Below are 20461 nucleotides of genomic sequence, written 5' to 3'. Positions count from 1 at the left end.
CGAGATCTGATGGACATTTGTTTACAGTAACTGACGAAATTCGCCGCGAGAGCGCACTGATATGTCTCCCCTCCCCGCACAGTAACTCGCCAAGTCGCCGCGAGTCAGAAGTGTTACCGCGCAGGCACACTAGCATTCCTCCCACGCTCCACTCACATGCCTCCCCGCACGACCATGCTATAAACGTCAGTACAGAGAGAGGCCCAGAACGTCGGTAGATGCAGAGTGGGTTGTTGTCCCCTATGCTCTGTACTCTGACAGGTCAAGAACCGAGCAGAGGAAAGTTGGCCACGGCTCTACCGTGGCTCTACGCCTCTGCATTCGGGAGACGGGCCTGGGGCACAGTGCCAGACTTCACGCCTGGTCCCACTCATCCGCTGTCCTGAGAATGGTTTTCCGTGGTTTTCCATTCTCCTGCACTAAGGCGAATGCCGGGACAGTTCGTAGTATAGGCCACGGCCGCCTACCCCCTCACCTTCTCCGCACATCTCCTTCACCGTAACAAATCTCCCGGCCTGAGAGACGGCGTCACCGTCTAAGAGGCCCGCCTCCCCCTTCAGGGGAGGAATGAAAACGTTTAGTAGTTAGTTAGTAGGACCGGTAACACTTCCCGCAAGGCAGGCGGACATGCTTGGCTAAGAAGGCGGCAATATTTTTGGTCGAGGACCGGGAGGTGGTCCTCTGGGAGAGAGAGAGAGAGAGAGAGAGAGAGAGAGAGAGAGAGAGCACTCTCACCCTCTCCTATTTTTGATAGGGGCTGGGAGGTAGCCCCCACTGAAGGAGAAGGGGATCCTCTCCACCCTCCCAAAAAACCTCGGTCCCTAACACAATGAGGTTAGGTTAGCGTCCGTGGTCGCAGGTTGACGTCATAACCTTACCTACGTGAGGTTAAGCCCGCTCACGTAGATAATGTTTGACGTCACAATGACGTCAGTGACCTGACGTAATTGTTTAGGGATCAATGCCCTTGCCTGGACCAAAAACATTTGCTGACTCAGCAGAAATTCAAATTTCCCGCCAAAAGCGTGGTAAAATGCTGACGATCCACCCATTGTTTTAGAACATACACAGCTCATGTTACTAAAAAAGTGTATTTTAAAACGATGGCTAATGCAATCTGGTGACACACTGCCACTCACCAGTCAGCTGTCATGTAACATTACATTTCTGAAAATGACATTTAAAATCTCACAAGAAAAGCTTCGGTGACATCACATTGCAACTTAACTGAAATGTTCCTGGCGGAATGGATATCATGTAAGAAGATTCTGCACCAAGGAAAATCACCTGCGAGTTTTAACTGGAAGTTCCCGGAACCGAGGGTGGAAATATCGCATGACACTGTTATCTGGCAGAGCAGCAGTCGTCTTGAGAAGCCAAGGTTTTTGATGTGCTTTATGTGTGTCGGGTTAGTTGTCATACAAGTACACCTTGAAACTCGTCTATTGAACTCACCATTCCACAGTGTGATATTCAACTGCAGAATTAAGTGGGTATGTATATCTAGCTAGGGTAATAAAACTAAGATGTATTAATAAAACCACTTTTATCGGTGTGAAATTAAATTAACGTGTTACAAAAATGTATAGGTTATCGATTCAAGAAACAGAATACATCGAACGTTACATAGAGAAAGTAGATGACGTAACTTCACGTAAGTTCACCAGACCGAGCACTTCTCCGGAGGATTCATTGGTGATCCTCTGGTGCAGTTGAAAACCTCTGCAAATTCTTCTGAGTTTGACAGCGTTCCAATAACCCTGGAACAGAAGGAAAAGTAACATCAGGTTGACATGCAAATGTGCTCGAAATTACGCGTAGAAGGTTTAGTTTAAATTATATTCGTAAGAATGTTTCTAGATATCTACAACTATACCATCTAGCAGGAGCGCTCGTCTTTTGGGCATTCGGGGCATTGCCCTCAATATTATTATTCTAATTATTATTTATTCATTATAATTTGTGTTAAATTATTATTATTACGGGCGTGTGGTCTAGGAGTAGCATGCCTGTCTCTTACTTGGAGGCACCGTGTACGATTCCCCACCAATTACTGAACTTTACCTGGATCTGAGGGCTAGTTCGAAGTCCACTGTGCCTACGTGAGACATATCAATTCTGATCGGTACAATAGAAAACTTAGCTTACAGTTAGTGGGAATAAATTTACAACTGGCTTCACGTCGCACAGACACACATAGGTCTTATGGCGAGGATGGGGGAAGGAAAAGGCTACGAGGGGGGAGGAAGTAGCCGCGGCCTTAATTAAGGTACAGCCCCAGCATTTGTCTGGTGTGAAAATGAGAAACCATGGAAAACCATCATCAGGGCTGCCGACAGTCGGGTTTGAAGCCACTATCTTCCGAACGCAAGCTCACAGCTAGTGAGAGTAAAATGAATCACTGTTTTGTTTAAATTGTTCATTGTTTGGTGATGACGCTTCTTCGAGTATTAATGGCCTGAGTAACCTGAAAACCTCATCGTACACAACTCTTTCAAAAAATAGAAAGAAAAAGAGAGAGAAAGTGACTTCATTTCCATTACTGAAGTTGTTAACAATGGTGTGTACACACTAACTGGCGAAAGAATTGGTGTGTCAGTTATTATTTTTTCGAGCAATGGTAAGGTAATGGACATATATTCCAATTTTTATTTTGCACAGGATTTTTCTTTTACAAAAAATAAAAATAGCCCTGGACAAATATAAGGTCACGAGACACCACTGCCATCTAGAGTAGTTTATTTCTTTGTGGAGCTATTGTTATCACTACAATTGATGTGGGGTCTAACACTGTAAGCTAACTGCTCCTTAAAATGATTTAAAAATAATCAATGATAATTTATTATTTTAATACATTATTTCAGTCAGTATTATAATATCGTAAGTAAAGCAAAACGTCCGCCTCTGTGGTGTAGTGGTTAGTGTTATTAGCTGCCATCCCGGAAGGCCCGGATTCGATTGCCGGTTCTGCCACGAAGTTTTGAACATGGTACGAGGACTGGAACGGGGTTTACTCAGCCTCGAGAGGTCAACTGAGTAGAGGCGGATCCGATTCCCACCTCGGCCATCCCCAAAGTGGTTTTCCGTGGTTTTCCGTGGTTTTCCCGTTCTCCTCTAGGCAAATGCCGGGATGGTACCCAACTTACGGCCATGGCCGCTTCCTCCGTCTTCCTTGTCTGTCCCTTCCAAACTTCCCCCGTTCAGAATAGCAGGTGAGCCAGCCTGGGTGATGTTTTGGTCCTCCTCTCCAATTATATCCCTCTCACGCTCTAGGACGCTGCGCTTGAGGCGGTAGAGGTGGGATCCCTCGCTGAGGCCGAGGAAAAACTAACGCTGGAGAGTAAATGGATTAAGAGAGAAAGAAAGAAAGCAAAGAAAGGCAAATTCATCTTCCTAACAGGCCATGAACGTCCTTCCAGGAGTGGAAGGTGAAGGTTTTCACTTTCTATAACTTCATCTTTAAGATAGAGTGGTGAGCACCTTGTCCAGCCGCATCTGCCCCCGGGAATTAATCTGGTACCCATATCCGCGCGAATAAACCAAGCACGACTTTGCTGTCTCGGTTAGGTGCAATTATACAAATACTAATTCTAATTACACGCATAGCCGCCTCTTTGATGTAGTGGTTAGTGTGATTAACTGCCACCTCTGGAGGCCCTGGTTCGATTCCCGGCTCTGCCACGAAATTTAAAAAGTGTTACGAGGGCTGGAACGAAGTCGACTCAGCCTCGGGAGGTCAACTGAGTAGAGGTGGGTTCGATTCCCACCTCAGCCATCCTGGAAGTGGTTTTCCGTGGTTTCCCACTTCTCCTCCAGGAAAATGCCGGGATGGTACCTAACATAAGGCCACGGTCGCTTCCTTCCCTCTTCCTTGTCTATCCCTCTCAATCTTCCCATCGCCCACCAAGGCCCCTGTTCAGCATAGCAGGTAAGACCGCCTGGGCGAGGTACTGGTCATCCTGCCCAGTTGTATCCCCCGACCCAGAGTCTGAAGCTCCAGGACACTGCCCTTGAGGCGGTAGAGGTGGGATCCCTCGCTGAGTCCGAGGGAAAACCGACCCTGGAGAGTAAACTGATAAATAAGAAGAAGAAGAATTACATGCATATTGTCCATAATGTTCAGTGTACGAAACTAGTTTTTTGTTGTTATTATAAACTGCACATATATAGTTAACTACTATCTGAACCGCATTATATCTGACAGCAATCAATACTTTTCCCTTAAAACTTGATTAAATGACTTTATATTTGAGCGACATAACAGTCGTGTAGCTGTAAGCTGGTATTCGGTAGAAGATGAGTTGAAACAGCACTATCGATAGCAATGAAGAGGGTATTCCGTGGTTTCTCAAGTACCGGCGCTATACCGTAATTAAGGTCACGGCCACTACATTCCCTATCCTGTCCCATCGTCGCTCAAAACCCGTACGCGTGTTAGTGCGAAGTTAAATACGAATGAGAAAAGAAAAAAGAAAAGAGCTAGTTGTTTTACGTCGCACCGACACAGATAGGTCTTACGGCGACGATGGGACAGGAAAGGGCCAGGAGTGGGAAGGAAGCGGCCGTGGCCTTAATTAAGGTACAGCCCCAGCATTTGCCTGGTGTGAAAATGGGAAACCACGGAAAGCCATTTTCAGGGCTGCCGACAGTGGGGTTCGAACCTACTATCTCCCGAATACTGGATACTGGCCGCACTTAAGCGACTGCAGCTATCGAGCTCGGAAAAAAAGAAGAAAAAAAAGAAAAGAAGGAAAGACATAATACTTCAACCCTGAAGATTTGTATGAACGTTCACTTGAACGAGAATCATCATCATCATCATCTGTTTACCCTCCAGGTTCGGCTTTTCCCTCGGACTGAGCGAGGGATCCCACCTCTACCGCCTCAAGGGCAGTGTCCTGGAGCTTCAGACTCTTGGTCGGGGATACAACTGGGGAGTATGACCAGTACCTCGCCCAGGCGGCCTCACCTGCTATACTGAACAGGGGCCTAGTAGGGGGATGGGAAGATTGGAAGGGATAGGCAAGGATGAGGGAAGGAAGCGGCCGTGGCCTTAAGATAGGTACCATCCCGGCATTTGCCTGGAGGTGAAGTGGGAAACCACGGAAAACCACTTCGAGGATGGCTGAGGTGGGAATCGAACCCGCCTCTACTCAGTTGACCTCCCGAGGCTGAGTGGACCCCGTGCCAGCCCTCGTACCACGTTTAAAATTTCGTGGCAGAGCCGGGAATCGAACCCGGACCTCCGGGGGTGGCAGCTAATCACGCTAACCACTACACCACAGAGGCGGCCTTGAACGAGAATAATTTATATTTATTCATTTGGAATGAACGAGTGTAAGCTGATATTGGCCCTTTTGTTTACTATTTTCTCTTGTATGTAACCAAAAAAAAAGCATTTATATTTTGTAAAAGAAATATTATGTAACCGATCTGATACGAACCAGGTGGGCTCAGTAGGTCAGTCTGTAAAGCGCTAGGTTTCTGAACTCAAGTTGGTGGGTTTGATCCCTGATCAGTTCGATGGTATTTGAAGGTGCTCTAGTACACCAGACTAATGGCCATATATTTACTGGCATCTAAAAGAACTATTGCGGTATAAAATTCCGGCACCTCGGCGTCTCCGTAAACCTTAAAGAGTAGTTAGTGGGCGTAAAACCAACATTTATTATTATTTCGTTCCGGACAGCTATGGACCAGGCTATTTGAAACGTTTTCTGTCTTGAGGTTTTTAACACTCGCCCAGTACTCCCGCATCCTTCTTCGGTTAGCTACCTTCGTTATTCGGTCCACGTCTTACTTGTCTTTAGGTTTTGTTCGGAAACTCAGTAGAACTTCAAGTTGTTGTTGCTATTTGTTTTACGTCGCACCGACACAGATAGGTCTTATGGCGACGATGGGATAAGAAAGGCCCAGGAGTTGGAAGGAAGCGGCCGTGGCCTTAATTATGGTACAGCCCCGGCATTTGCCTGGTGTGAAAATGGGAAACCACGGAAAACCATCTTCAAGGTTGCCGACAGTGGGACTCGAACCCACTATCTCCCGATTACTGGATACTGGCCGCACTTAAGCGACTGCAGCTATCGAGCTCGGTCAGTAGACCTTCAAGTTTCTTCTTTAAAAGGTCACGTACCAAGATGTCATCACGTAAGATTCCCAATTCTTGTAAATCCTTTTCCACCACGGTGAACCAGACCCTTTTAGTTTTCTTATTCAGAAAGAATTCGTGTTAAGTGACCATGGAATGGAACCCTTCTTTTCCTAATAGTGTCTGTGATTTTCTCCATGTGCAGATATACTGTAGTTCATGATTGTACCATCTCCTATATTCTCCATTTTCCTGTACTTCTTTACGGTGCTTGATAGCTGCAGTCGCTTAAGTGCGGCCAGTGTCCAGTATTCGGAAGATAGTGGGTTCGAACCCCACCGTCGGCAGCCCTGAAGATGGTTTTCCGTGGTTTCCCATTTTCACACCAGGCAATGTCCGACTTGTTGGCTGAACGGTCAGCGTACTGGACTTCGGTTCAGAGGGTCCCGGGTTCGAGACCCGGCCGGGTCGGGGATTTTAACCTTAATTGGTTAATTCCAATGGCATGGGGGCTGGGTGTATGTGTTGTCTTCATCATCATTTCATCCTCATTCCGCCGCGCAGGTCGCCTACGGGAGTCAAATAGAAAGACCTGCACCTGGCGAGCCGAACCCGTCCTGGGATATCCCGGCACTAAAAGCCATACGACATTTCAGATTTCACCAGGCAAATGCTGGTGCTGTACCTTAATTAAGGCTACGGCTGCTTCCTTCCCACTCCTAGCACCTTCCTGTCCCATCGTCGCCATAAGACCTATCTGTGTCGGTGCGACGTAGAGCAACTAGCAAAAAAAAAAAAAAAAAAAAAAAAGAAACTTCTTTAGAATCTTTCTTTCTCTGGCTTCTAGTTGTTCTGAAGACCTTCCTTATTCACTGAGAGGCATTCTGCTGCACATAGAGCTTCAGGTCGAATTGCTGTACAGTAATGGCTAAGGTTGGACTTGAAAGATATTGACCGTTTGTTATAGATATCTTTGGTGAGGTGGTAAGTCATTTCAGTCTTCTTCCTCCTCTTCTTCTTCTTCTTCTTATTATTATCTAATACCCTTCTCCATGTTTTAAATGTACGTCTCATTATGTAATAATAATAATAATAATAATAATAATAATAATAATAATAATAGTTTTACGTCCCACTAACTACTTTCACGTCTTTCAGAGACGCTGAGGTGTCGGAATTTTGTCCCTCAGGTGTTCGACATGAAGCTGACGTATCTGAGCACCTTCACATACTACCGGACTTAGCCGGAACCGAGATTATTAACGTGGCCTCAGAACGCTAGCGCTTCTTCCTCTGAGCCAGTCAGCCCCGCTCCTATCATGCAAAATTAACATAGAAGATTGAACTTCAATGCACATTTTTGCTAACTAAAAGCGTTGATATATGCATACATATTTATTACCTAACACTATACCAAATTTTACCTTAAACGTGTAAAATATGATCTTACATCAAGAGTGTGGCCCAAAAATCCATAATTTTTTATAATAATTTCTTTTGACTTGTTGTTGAGAATTAAGAGGACTTATATATGAGGTTATTTAAATTGGACCTAACAGCCTTCAATGCCAACGATTAACCAACCGCGGAACTAAGGTCAACAAAGAAACAATTGTACACGATATCATGTCATTGTATTGTATTATACTGATAGCAACAGACTGAATCCTGTATTGAGTACTTACCTGTATCTTCCTGTCGCATGCACAGCCGTCTTCAGCTTGTTTATGGTGGCTTCTGGTCGAGTCTCACCGCACCACACTTGGGCGAAGTTTATAAAAAATAACTGAAGATCAGTTACATTGAAATCAGGCAGCGTTTCGTAGGCGTCTCCGTGAACAGACAACCAGTTCTTATAAGCCTAAACAACGGAGGAAAAAACTGTTATTCCACTGTGGACAGCATCAATCTTATTTACGCTGTCAGACGCTTCATTCATGATATAATGTGGCAGTTTCAGTGACAATGATAGAACCAGTTCACACCGGAAGGAGTATTAGATAAGATACACAAAGAGACACTTGCACGGAGATGGAATGTGTTGACATTTGCACGGAACGCCACACATTCCAGGAAATTAATACGCATGGGTTATTTCAAACAGTGACACTTGCACGGAGGCCCAAGGAGGGTGGGAATACAGAAGCAGGGCAGGGCAGGGGAAGGACTTCCGTCTAACGACTGACACTCAGGAGCCGTCATCAGCTATATTCGCTGTCATTCGGCGCATTGTGTCGTCACAAGTCCCACTCTCCCTCGGTTCTTTGAAAATCTTGGAATGAAATGATTAATTAAGCTAGTGTATTATTGAACTGTAAAAGAGTCATGTTAACTTCGTGTGCCCAGCATGTTCTACCGGTACATCCTTTAATTATAATAGACAAGACTTCGTTTCCTTTCCTGTAGTGTATGATTTCCCGAAGATCCCGCGCAAAAAGATGCATTCTCTCAATCTGTAATCTGTAGTTTGCGGTAGTCGGATGAAGTTTGTTAAAACGAGGACTTGAGTCCTTTCTTTGAGAATTTTGGAGTAAAATGATTAATTAAGCTGCTCACCTGATGAGTTAAACTGAGCACTGTCCCTGTATTGCAGGAGGCCATAGCCCTTAGGGGATTCACAAGGCTATTTATTTATGTATGTATTTATTTAGTTAGTTATGCTGGACCATGGGAGACTACTGGCAAAAATGAGTGCAATTGGACTAGACAAAAGAGTGACAGAATGGGTGGCTATATTTCTAGAAAATAGATCTCACAGAATTAGAGTAGGCGAAGCTTTATCTGAACCTGTAATAATTAAGAGGGGAATTCCTCAAGGCAGTATTATTGGACCTTTATGTTTTCTTATATATATATATATAAATGATATGAGTAAAGAAATGAAATCAGAGGTTATGCTTCTTGCGGATGGTGTTATTCTGTATAGAGTAATAAATAAGTTCCAAGATGTGAGCAACTGCAACGCGACCGCGATAATGTTGTGAGATGGAGAGTAGGCAATGTTATGTTGATAAACGGGGTTAAAAGTCAGGTTGTGAGTCTCACAAATAGGAAAAGTCCTCTCAGTTTTAATTATTGCGCTAATGGAGTGAAAGTTCCTTTTGGGGATCATTTTCTTTTTTTGCTAGTTGCTTTTACGTCGCACCGACACAGATAGGTCTTATGGCGACGATGGGACTGGGAAGGCCTAGGAGTGGGAAGGAAGCGGCCGTGGCCTTAATTAAGGTACAGCCCCAGTATTTGCCTGGTGTGAAAATGGTAAACAACGGAAAACCATTTTCAGGGCTGCCGACAGTGGGGTTCGAACCTACTATCTCCCGAATACTGGATACTGGCCACACTTAAGCGACTGCAGCTATCAAGCTCTGTTGGGGATCATTGTAAGTATCTAGGTGTTAATATAAGGAAAGATCTTCATTGGGGTAATCACAAAAAAAGGGACTGTAGATAAAAGATACAGATCTCTGCACATGGTTATGAGGGTGTTCAGGGGTTGTAGTAAGTATGTAAAGGAGAGGGCATATAAGTCTCTGGTAAGACCCCAACTAGAGTATGGTTCCTGTGTATGCGACCATCACCAGGATTACCTGATTCAAGAAGTGGAAAACAAAAACTAAGAAAAGTAGCTCGATTTGTTCTGGGTGATTTCTGACAAAAGAGTAGCGTTACAAAAATGTTGCAAAGTTTGGGCCTTGAAGACTTGGGAAAAAGAAGACGAGCTGCTCGACTAAGTGGTATGTTCCGAGCTGTCAGCGGGGAGATGGCGTGGAATGACATTAGTAGACGAATAAGTTTGAGTGGTGTCTTTAAAAGTAGGAAAGATCACAATATCAATATAAAGTTGGAATTCAAGAGGACAAATTGGGGCGAATATTCATTTATAGTAAAGGGAGTTAGGGATTGGAATAACTTACCAAGGGAGACGTTCAATAAATTTCCAATTTCTTTGAAATCATTTAAGAAAAGGCTAAGAAAACAACAGGTAGGGAATCTGCCACCTAGGCGACTGCCCTAAATGCAGATCAGTATTGATTGATTGATTGATTGATTGATTGATTATTTATTTATTTATTTATTTATTTATTTATTTATTTATTTATTTATTTATTTATTTATTTATTTATTTATTTATTTATTTATTTATTTATTTATTTATTTATTTATTTATTTATTTATTTATTTACTTCCAAAGTAGCCATGAATAACGTGGTATGCTCAGTTTGTTCTGCATGCTTTAATAATTATAGACAATGGAATCGTCATTTCAAGATGAATCGTTCGAGTGAAGCAGTGATATTTACATGTGACTTATGCATCTACCATACTATATGATAATATGAATATGTGTAAGTAGATGCATCTTTTATAATAATATTAGCCACTTATTTTCTCTTTAGGATATTATAAATACTGAATGTGTACGAAGTAGCATTAGAACGGATTATAAACTGGGCACGCAGTAGCATTGTGAGCATTCAATATTATATCACTGAGCCTATAATTCTGTTCATAATACACTGAGCTAGAGGAAAGTGAAAATCCATAGCTTTGAAAAGCTCAAGCTTAGAAAAGGTGTGGATAAATATCTTACGACGACAATAATAATAATAATAATAATAATAATAATAATAATAATAATAATAATAATAATAATAATAATAATAATAATAATAATAATAATAATTTCGTGTAGCTATTTGTAGCAGTACCGGGCGAGTTGGCCGTGCGGCTAGGAGCGCGCAGCTGTGAGCTTGCATCCGGGAGATCGTGGGTTCGAATCCCACTGTTGGCAGCACTGAGAATGGTTTTCCGTGGTTTCCCATTTTCACACCAGGCAAATGCTGGGGATGTACCTTAATTAAGGCCACGGCCGCTTCCTTCCCATTCCTAGGTATTTCTTATCCGATCGTCGCCATAAGACCTATCTGTGTCGGTGCGATGTAAAGCAAAATAGCAATGAACAATATTTCTAGCAGTAAGGCAGGCCCTCCGATGAAAGTAACTGCGTGTTATTATGGTAGATGATAGTGTTATGTGTGGTGTGTGAGTTGCAGGGATGTTGGGGACAGCACAATCATCCAGCCCCCGAGTCATTGGAATTAACTAATGAAGGTTAAAACCCCGGACCCGGCCGGGAATCGAACGCGGGACCCTCTGAACCGAAGGCCAGTACCCTGACCATTCAGCCAACGAGTGCCACGACGATGATCCACGCACTTAGCCGACGACGGCTCCTGAATGTCAGGCGTTAGAACAAAGTAGGGGAAAGCCCACCCGGTAAATGGTGTTCGTTAACTTACTACACTTGATAGCTGAGTTAAACTACACTGACAAAGTTTGTCCAAGGGAAGACTGATAGAGACAGCTCGAGACACCCAAGACTTGCACCGTCAACATAGTTAAGTGTTGCGATTCATTGAAGTACAAGTATTTAGGAGGTGCGGTTTGCACCAAAATCTAAACGGAGGGAAAAAATGTATTAACTACATTTAATAAGTAGTTGATAAATTGTTCTGCAGCTATGGAGTTTAACGAGACCACCAAGGGGAAGCCTTTGTTGATTTACAACGGACATCAGTATATAGTGTACTATAGCAATAAAGATCAATGAAGATTATTGACGGTGCGTAGATTTGAAGAAAAGTAAATGTAAAGGAAGAATCAATCAATCAATCAATCAATCAATCAATCAATCAATACTGATCTGCATTTAGGGCAGTCGCCCAGGTGACAGATTCCCTATCTGTTGTTTTCCTAGCCTTTTCTTAAATTACTTCAAAGAAATCGGAAATTTATTGAACATCTCCCTTGGTAAGTTATTCCAATCCCTAACTCCCCTTCCTATAAATGAATATTTGGGCCAATTTGTCCTCTTGAATTCCAACTTTGTCTTCATATTGTGATCTTTCCTGCTCTTAAAGACGCCACTCAAACTTATTCGTCTACTAACGCCATTCCACGCCATCTCTACGCTGACAGCTCGGAACATACCACTTAGTCGAGCAGTTCGTCTCCTTTCTCCCAAGTCCTCTCAGCCCAAACTTTGCAACATTTTTGTAACGCTACTCTTTTGTCGGAAATCACCCAGAACAAATCGAGCTGCTTTTCTTTGGATTTTTTCCAGTTCTTGAATCAAGTAATCCTGGTGAGGGTCCCATACTCTACTTGGGGTATTACCAGAGACTTATATGCCCTCTCCTTTACATCCTTACTACAACCCCTAAATACCCTCATGATCATGTGCAGAGATCTGTACCCTTTATTTACAATCCCATTTACGTGATTACCCCAATCAAGATATTTCTTTATATTAACACCTAGATACTTACAATGATCCCCAAAATGAACTTTCACCCCATCAGCGCAGTAATTAAAACTGAGAGGACTTTTCCTGTTTGTGAAACTCACAACCTGACTTTTAACCCCGTTTATCAGTATACCATTGCCAAATGTCCATCTCACAAAGTTATCGAGGTCACGTTGCAGTTGTTCACAATCTTGTAACTTATTTCTTACTCTGTACAGAATAACATCTTCCGCAAAAAGCCTTATCTCTGATTCCACTTCTTTACTCATATCATTTATATATATAAGAAAATATAAAGGTCAATAATATGCCTTAAAGGAATTCCCCTCTGTCCCCTCAGCCTCGGGAGGTCATCTTTAATATGTAATTCTTTGTTCTTTTTTTTTTTTTGTTAATTGCTTTACGTCGCACCGACACAGATAGGTTTTATGGCGACGATGGGACAGGGAAGGGCTAGGAGTGGGAAGGAAGCGGCCGTGGCCTTAATTAAGGTACAGCTCCAGCATTTGCCTGGTGTGAAAATGGGGAAACCACGGAAAACCATCTTCAGGGCTGCCGACAGTGGGGTTCGAACCCACGATCTCCCGAATACTGGATACTGGCCGCAATTAAGCGACTGCAGCTATCGAGCTCGGTAGATATGTAATTCATAATAGTATTTAAATAAAATATTTCTCAGGTAGGTAACTGTAATTCAGCCCGCCTCTGTGGTGTAGTGGCTAGTAGGTATGATTAGCTGCTACCCCCGGAGGAACGGATTTGATTCCCGGCTCTGCCACGAAATTTTAAAAACGGTACGAGAGCTGGGACAGGGAGGTCAACGGCGAGCCTCGCGAGGTAAGAGTTGTGAGTAGATAGAAAAAAGGTAGCTCAATCTAAAATAAAATAAAAATATCATGAGTGAGTGAGTTTCAGTAGTGTGTTAGGAAAACTCGAGTTACTAGAAGGCAAGTGCTAAAGTGTGGAAGGAACTGTAGGTATAGTATTTGAATACTCCATTTACTATGAGTGAGTGTCGAGACAATTTGTTAAATGGTAAGAAGTAGATTTTAGATGTAGTTATAAAGGACTGTGTGTGTCAATTACCTGCCTCAACAGAAAGACAATGTGTTAAATGTAAATGGTAGGCGTGCTTTAACTCAGCGAAAGAAAAGACATTTGGGAGTGTGCTCCCCTAGCTAACGGCTATCCGAGCTGGGGAAGTCAGAGGGTGTGTCTGCATGGGTGATACTAGACAGCTGAGTTACCTATCCGAAAGATTTTGGATGTATTGTAGATATAAGAGGACGAAGGGGAGATTGGACGTAAACCAGCTCTTAGTGGAGATCCGTAAGACTGGAGAGCGCCATGTCAGCTGGGAGTGTTGCGGTAGGTGCAGGTAACATCACGCAAGCATTTTTTTAATGATAGTCTCCTTTGCTACTGGATACCGTAGAGAGGAAGGGAGAGTGGAGACGAGAGTGATTGTCGGACAGAAGATTGGCGGCTTGTAAGAGGAGCTCCGCCCCAGGTTGTTGGTTGGAAGGGGTAGTTCACCCATGCAGGCACACGTGCCGTAAGACGTAGATTAACTCCATATACCATATATGTTTTTGTGTTTTTAAAAGAATATTTTCTTCAGCGAAATGATCTACCTGGGAACATTCTGTATGGATCAGGAGAAAAATAAAGGTACGGGAATAAAGGTAAAAATGTAATCATTACAAGTAATTCGACTACTTTTACCCATTGCTTCTTAACTATGAATATACAGTTTCATTATCAATAATCAAGGTTCAGAACAAGTGAAATTAGGAAGACGTGCCCACATATTAGCGGGCTACTTACTCTGAAAGCTTGTTTAACTCCACCGTTGTCTGCAATGTTCTCTCCTTGAGTGTTGACTCCATCTATTCGAACATCTACTTCCTCAACCTCATAGTGGCTATACTGATCTGAAATATAAGAACATCGATAGTACAGAATGATACTAATCACAGTAATCACACAAGGGATAATATTCAAACTTTACACTTTTCTTGTACGATATCATCTTGGAGCAGTTCGAAATCGCCTCACATCTGTGTCCTACTGTCCTGTAATAAATTTGAAAAATTTCTACGAGAGATTTTTTTAAATTTATTATTATTTGGAATAGCGTACTTTCGAAAACTAATTCGGTAACTTGGACTTTAGTGTAGTTCAACACGTGATAAATGTCTAAATTAATTTTGGGTAGTTATCAATTTGAGCAATGTAAAGAAAAGCACTAGTTGGATATATATTTTAAGTTTTTAAGGCAACCAGTGTAATAGCCGAAAATAATTGTTTCTGTCTGTACATTTCGAATTTTCGGCTTTTTTTAATTTCGTGTGTCTATTTCCAGCCGAGTGCAGCCCTTGTAAGGCAGACCCTCCGATGAGGGAGGGCGGCATCTGCCATATGTAGGTAACTGCGTGTTATTGTGGTGGAGGGTAGTGTTAAGTGTGGTGTGTGAGTTACTGGAATGTTGGGGACAGCACAAAAACCAGCCCCCGGGCCATTGGAATTAACCAATTAAGGTTAAAATCAGCGACCCGGCCGGGAATCGAACCCGGGGCCCTCTGAACCGAAGGCCAGTACGTTAACCATTCAGCCAACGAGTCGGACATTTTCGGCTAATACACTGGTTGCCTTAAATTTTGACTCGTTGGCTGAATGGTTAGCGTTTAGGTGTTTGGTTCAGAGGGTCCCTGGTTCAATTCCAGGCCTGTCAGAAATGTTAATCGCGTCTGATTAATTCCTCTGACTCAGGGACTTGGTGTTTGTGTTTGTCCCAATACTTTACTCTTCATATTCAGACAACCTACTACACTACCAACTACCACAGAAACACGCAATAGTGATTATATCCGTCTATATAGGGTTGGCGTCAGGACAGACATCCGGCCGTAAAACAGGGCAATCCACACGTGCGACACAGTTCGAACCCGTGACCCCACAAGTATAGTTAAAGCGGAAGAAGAAGAAGACACTGGTTGCCTTAAAATCTCGGACGGGGTGTATAATGATCAGTTCTACCCTTGCGTCCATTCCTTAGCGTACCAGTACCAAATGGAACATTAAAATGGGGGCTACTAGGTGGCTGGTGTAGTGGAACTACCAGATGGCAAAAGAATGTGGTACTAAAGGAAAATTTATTGAGGGATGACACGAGATACTGTAAGAAGGTGGTCCAAGGAGTGAAAGACAAAGAAAGATCAATCCTGAGGACGGAATATATGACAACAAGAACTGAAATGTTAACAAGAAAGGAAATGAGAGGTAAAATTTTGTGGTTGATGGAGATATATAAGAATAAAGCGATAAAACAAAAACAATAAAAATCAAGGCATTTTATGCAGTAGAGACATCGAAGTACCACACTTACTGAAATACTGTTAAGAAACAAAACAAAAATGAGAGAAAAATATGTAGATGGGAAAATGAGAGGTAAAACTGAAAACGAATCTGAACTTAACACTCTTGTTGAGTCATTAAACAGAGAATGGGAGAAATCAGGAAGAACATCGAAACCTCGTAATACAGTAAAACCTGCCTTTAACGGAATCGTTATAAACTGGAAAACCGTCCAAATCGGAAAATCTTCCCAGTTCAGTAAATTATGGTTTAATAGTCTAGTACGTTTACCTGTATTTAGCGGAACCTATCCGACGCGGAAACGGAAGGAAATTTTGCAGCTATAACGGAAAAAAATGCAAATTTCCTTGTTAACATTTTAAAGCACAAGTGTATTCCAAATGGATCTAAGATGGCTGAGGACTGATTGATGCAATAAACTCTCAATCAGTGTAATTATGGTAATGTCAGCGCAGAAGATTATATAGCCATTGATCTAGAAGTTGAGATAGAGCCGGCGTTAGAAAACGTCGATGTATTCGTTACCCGCAACCTCCAAGAAAAAGGAACAGAAACTGACGTCGATGAAGACGAGAACGAAGACCATGAAGAAGATTGTTTATGTAACGTGAAGTCAGTCTAGCCTAAGCAAGCAGTGAAAGCGAACGTGCTGAGTGGCGAGTGCCGAATAATGATTGCAGTGGAGCAATATCGGGCCGCGATTGGAAGATGGCAGTGGAGTCTGAAGAGGAAAACAGCTAAAAGAATGGAGTGCAAGGGTGATCTGGGAAGTATGGGTGAGGTGGTGTTGGTGGCGGCTGTGGTAAAAGTGCTACTAGTTATTGGGGACGTGGAATTGAATACCAGTCCGAATACAAGTGGAAATACACTGACTGACAGAGCAAATGCAACACCAAGAAGGAGTGGTTCGAAAGGGATGAAAGTTGGGGAAAAAACAGAGACGGCACGGACGAATAATTGATGTTTATTTCAAACCGATATGCAGGTTACACAATGCGCACGGCATCGACTCAGTAGGATGTAGGACCACCGCGAGCGGCGATGCACGCAGAAACACGTCGAGGTACAGAGTCAATAAGAGTGCGGATGGTGTCCTGAGGGATGGTTCTCCATTCTCTGTCAACCATTTGCCACAGTTGGTCGTCCGTACGAGGCTGGGGCAGAGTTTGCAAACGGCGTCCAATGAGATCCCACACGTGTTCGATTGGTGAGAGATCCGGAGAGTACGCTGGCCACGGAAGCATCTGTACACCTCGTAGAGCCTGTTGGGAGATGCGAGCAGTGTGTGGGCGGGCATTATCCTGCTGAAACAGAGCATTGGGCAGCCCCTGAAGGTACGGGAGTGCCACCGGCCGCAGCACATGCTGCACGTAGCGGTGGGCATTTAACGTGCCTTGAATACGCACTAGAGGTGACGTGGAATCATACGCAATAGCGCCCCAAACCATGATGCCGCGTTGTCTAGCGGTAGGGCGCTCCACAGTTACTGCCGGTTTTGACCTTTCTCCACGCCGACGCCACACTCGTCTGCGGTGACTATCACTGACAGAACAGAAGCGTGACTCATCGGAGAACACGACGTTCCGCCATTCCCTCATCCAAGTCGCTCTAGCCCGGCACCATGCCAGGCGTGCACGTCTATGCTGTGGAGTCAATGGTAGTCTTCTGAGCGGACGCCGGGAGTGCAGGCCTCCTTCAACCAATCGACGGGAAATTGTTCTGGTCGATATTGGAACAGCCAGGGTGTCTTGCACATGCTGAAGAATGGCGGTTGACGTGGCGTGCGGGGCTGCCACCGCTTGGCGGCGGATGCGCCGATCCTCGCGTGCTGACGTCACTCGGGCTGCGCCTGGACCCCTCGCACGTGCCACATGTCCCTGCGCCAACCATCTTCGCCACAGGCGCTGCACCGTGGACACATCCCTATGGGTATCGGCTGCGATTTGACGAAGCGACCAACCTGCCCTTCTCAGCCCGATCACCATACCCCTCGTAAAGTCGTCTGTCTGCTGGAAATGCCTCCGTTGACGGCGGCCTGGCATTCTTAGCTATACACGTGTCCTGTGGCACACGACAACACGTTCTACAATGACTGTCGGCTGAGAAATCACGGTACGAAGTGGGCCATTCGCCAACGCCGTGTCCCATTTATCGTTCGCTACGTGCGCAGCACAGCGGCGCATTTCACATCATGAGCATACCTCAGTGACGTCAGTCTACCCTGCAATTGGCATAAAGTTCTGACCACTCCTTCTTGGTGTTGCATTTGCTCTGTCAGTCAGTGTATTATTTGGAACGACATCGAAGCCATTAAAGAGGCGGTGAAGGAGGTGATGAAAAGAGCGTGCCAATTGGACCAGATCAAGGAAATGATTCAGGATCAATCTAAGGAGTTTGATGATATGTGGAGGTGGATCCAGGAAAATATGGGTGAGTCAATGTCCAAGGTGAGAAGCAATGAGGAAGATATTGTGCTATTGAGAAACAAGCTTAAACATTTGGAAGAGGAGGTGGCTAAATTGAAGAAAGAAGAAGCAATCAGTAGCTAAGAACGTACGAGGAAATGTACATTTATATATGGTGTACAGGAGGGCGTGAAAGAAAATAAAGTGCACATAATGTGTAAGGCGATGGAGGTGATTCAGAACAAGATGAAGATTAACTTCAGTGAAGTGGACATTGACGATGTAGAACGGGTAGGCAGAGCGAAAGGGCACAGGCCAATTAAGGCCAGATTGTTATCTACCTTGATGGCCAATATTGTTGTGAGAAGCGCTGATAATCTACAAGGAGAGAAAATGTGGGTAAAGAGAGACCTGAGAGGCGAAGGTAGTAAGAGCCTGAAAATCTTAAGGAGACATCTGGTGAAAGCCAAACACCAAGGACTGAGGGCACACATCAGGGGCCAACAGCTGGTGGTGTCCTACGGTAGATGAATGAGAACGTGGCCAGTGGCTAAGCTTCAAGATATCGATGAGAAGCTCAAACAGGAAGAATGCATGGTGACAAGGCAAGATGACCGGCAGGTCGCAGAGCGAGCGGAGGGGTGCGACGAAGTAAGAGGCGAGTGCATGGCAGAGGTCAGTGCACAGTGTAGGTCAGGAACAGAAACGAGGACTCAGCAGGTGTTGGCGGAGGGAGAAACTCAAGAATCAGCTAGTCCAGTCGTCAGTGTACACGTGCATGGTAAAGGTGAAGGTACGCGGGATGAAATAAAGGAAAGAGAAGCCTTGAACAAAGGGAGAAGTCTGGGTTCGAGGGATCTGTGGGGAAAGGAAACTAAAGGTGCTGAGGATAAGGAGGGCAATGAGAGTCCCAAAATGTCTAAAAAAGACGGAATGGAAGTAGAAGGAGGGAGTGCCTTAATAATGAGAAGTAAAAATAAGGGAGGAAATGGGGATGCAAGGGAGGTTAGGTTATAACTAGACTGGAAGATAGGGTTTGTAAACATTGAAGGATTGTTGAGTAAGTTACGCAATGGGCAAGTAGGAAAATTAGTAGAAAGCTTTGACATTGCGCTCATAGAGACATGGTTAGAAATTGGGAAGGGGTTAACGTGGAGGGGGTTTGTGGTCAAGCACAAATCTAAAAGAAAAGAGCGGACCAAGGGCAGGACGTCGTGTGGGATAGTGGTTTTAATAAAGGAAGAGATTAGTGAGCAAATCGAATACATTGAGACGGAGATGGAAGAGTTGGTCTGGGCCAGGTTTAATATGGGGAGTGAGAAAAGGAGAAAAAAGAAGGTATGCTTAGATTTTATATACTGTCACCCCAGGAGCTCCACGTACGCTAATGAAAATTTCTTTGAGGATTTATTATTGGAAGTGAGTGTCATAGGGGGGAAATATGAAGAAGGTGGAATGTTGCTATTTGGTCATTGGAACGCTAGGATAGGTGATCTCTGTCCAACATTCAGCAAAGAGGATGAGATGTTAATGAGAGGGGGAAAATGTAGCGAATACCAAAAATAATGGGTCAAAACTCTTAGAATTATGTGCCGCAGAAATTTTTTTGTATGGTTGGTGCTAAGGGGATAGGAAAGGGAAGTTGACGTATAGTAAAACACAGGTTGGAAGTGTTATAGATTTAGTAATAAGCTCGGAAGATACGTTAGGGAGAATTAAGAGGATCGAAATTGGGGACTGGGTTAAATCCCACTACGCTCCGGTTTGGGTGATGATAGAAAGAAGTGAGAGAGGTAAAGGATGGAGAGCAAAGGAGGAGTGTTGGGAAGAATAGAAGATATATTAAATATAAGTGGACAGAAAATGTAAAACAGGACTTTGATGCCCTGAAAAAAAACATGAGCGGGAAACAATAAGCCGTGGATGGGAAGAAGCGTTGAGAGTAGACAATATTGACAGAGCGTTGAAATTCATTGAATACCCAATTAGAAGAGTAGCGCAGATAGCTAGGGGTAAGAAAAGAAAGACGGGAGGGGAAGAAGGATGGTACAATAAGGAGTATAAGGGAATGAGGAAAATAGTTATGAAGTCGCTAAAATAATATAGAAAGAGTGGTGTGAGTGCAGAAAGGGAAGCTTTTTGTAAATTAAGAAAATAATACAAGCTTAAAATTGCTGAGAGGAAGAAAATATGGATGAGGTAACAAGCAGAGGAAATAAATAGGGAGTGCAGGATGAAGCAACCCGTAAGGGTGTGGTACAGAATGAATAAAATTAATAAGGG

General features: G+C 43.7%; 1 protein-coding gene across 1 annotated transcript in view; it reads right to left on the bottom strand.

Annotated features, from left to right (window-relative positions):
- Nucleotides 1-1539: 1539 nt before the first annotated feature.
- The window catches only part of LOC136863056 (neprilysin-4), a 187023-nt gene continuing 168101 nt past the window's right edge, over nucleotides 1540-20461 (bottom strand). Inside the window, exons 15-17 of the mRNA XM_067139384.2 lie at nucleotides 14223-14329; nucleotides 7774-7949; nucleotides 1540-1760 (exon numbers count right to left, since the gene is read on the bottom strand). Of these exons, the coding sequence (XP_066995485.2) occupies nucleotides 1661-1760; nucleotides 7774-7949; nucleotides 14223-14329 (383 nt within the window). The 3' untranslated portion in view covers nucleotides 1540-1660. The remainder of the gene's footprint in view (nucleotides 1761-7773; nucleotides 7950-14222; nucleotides 14330-20461) is intronic.

The sequence above is a fragment of the Anabrus simplex genome, chromosome 2, assembly GCF_040414725.1.
Source record: "Anabrus simplex isolate iqAnaSimp1 chromosome 2, ASM4041472v1, whole genome shotgun sequence".
Taxonomy (NCBI): Eukaryota; Metazoa; Arthropoda; class Insecta; order Orthoptera; family Tettigoniidae; genus Anabrus; species Anabrus simplex.
This window is presented reverse-complemented; position numbering and strand designations above follow the sequence as displayed.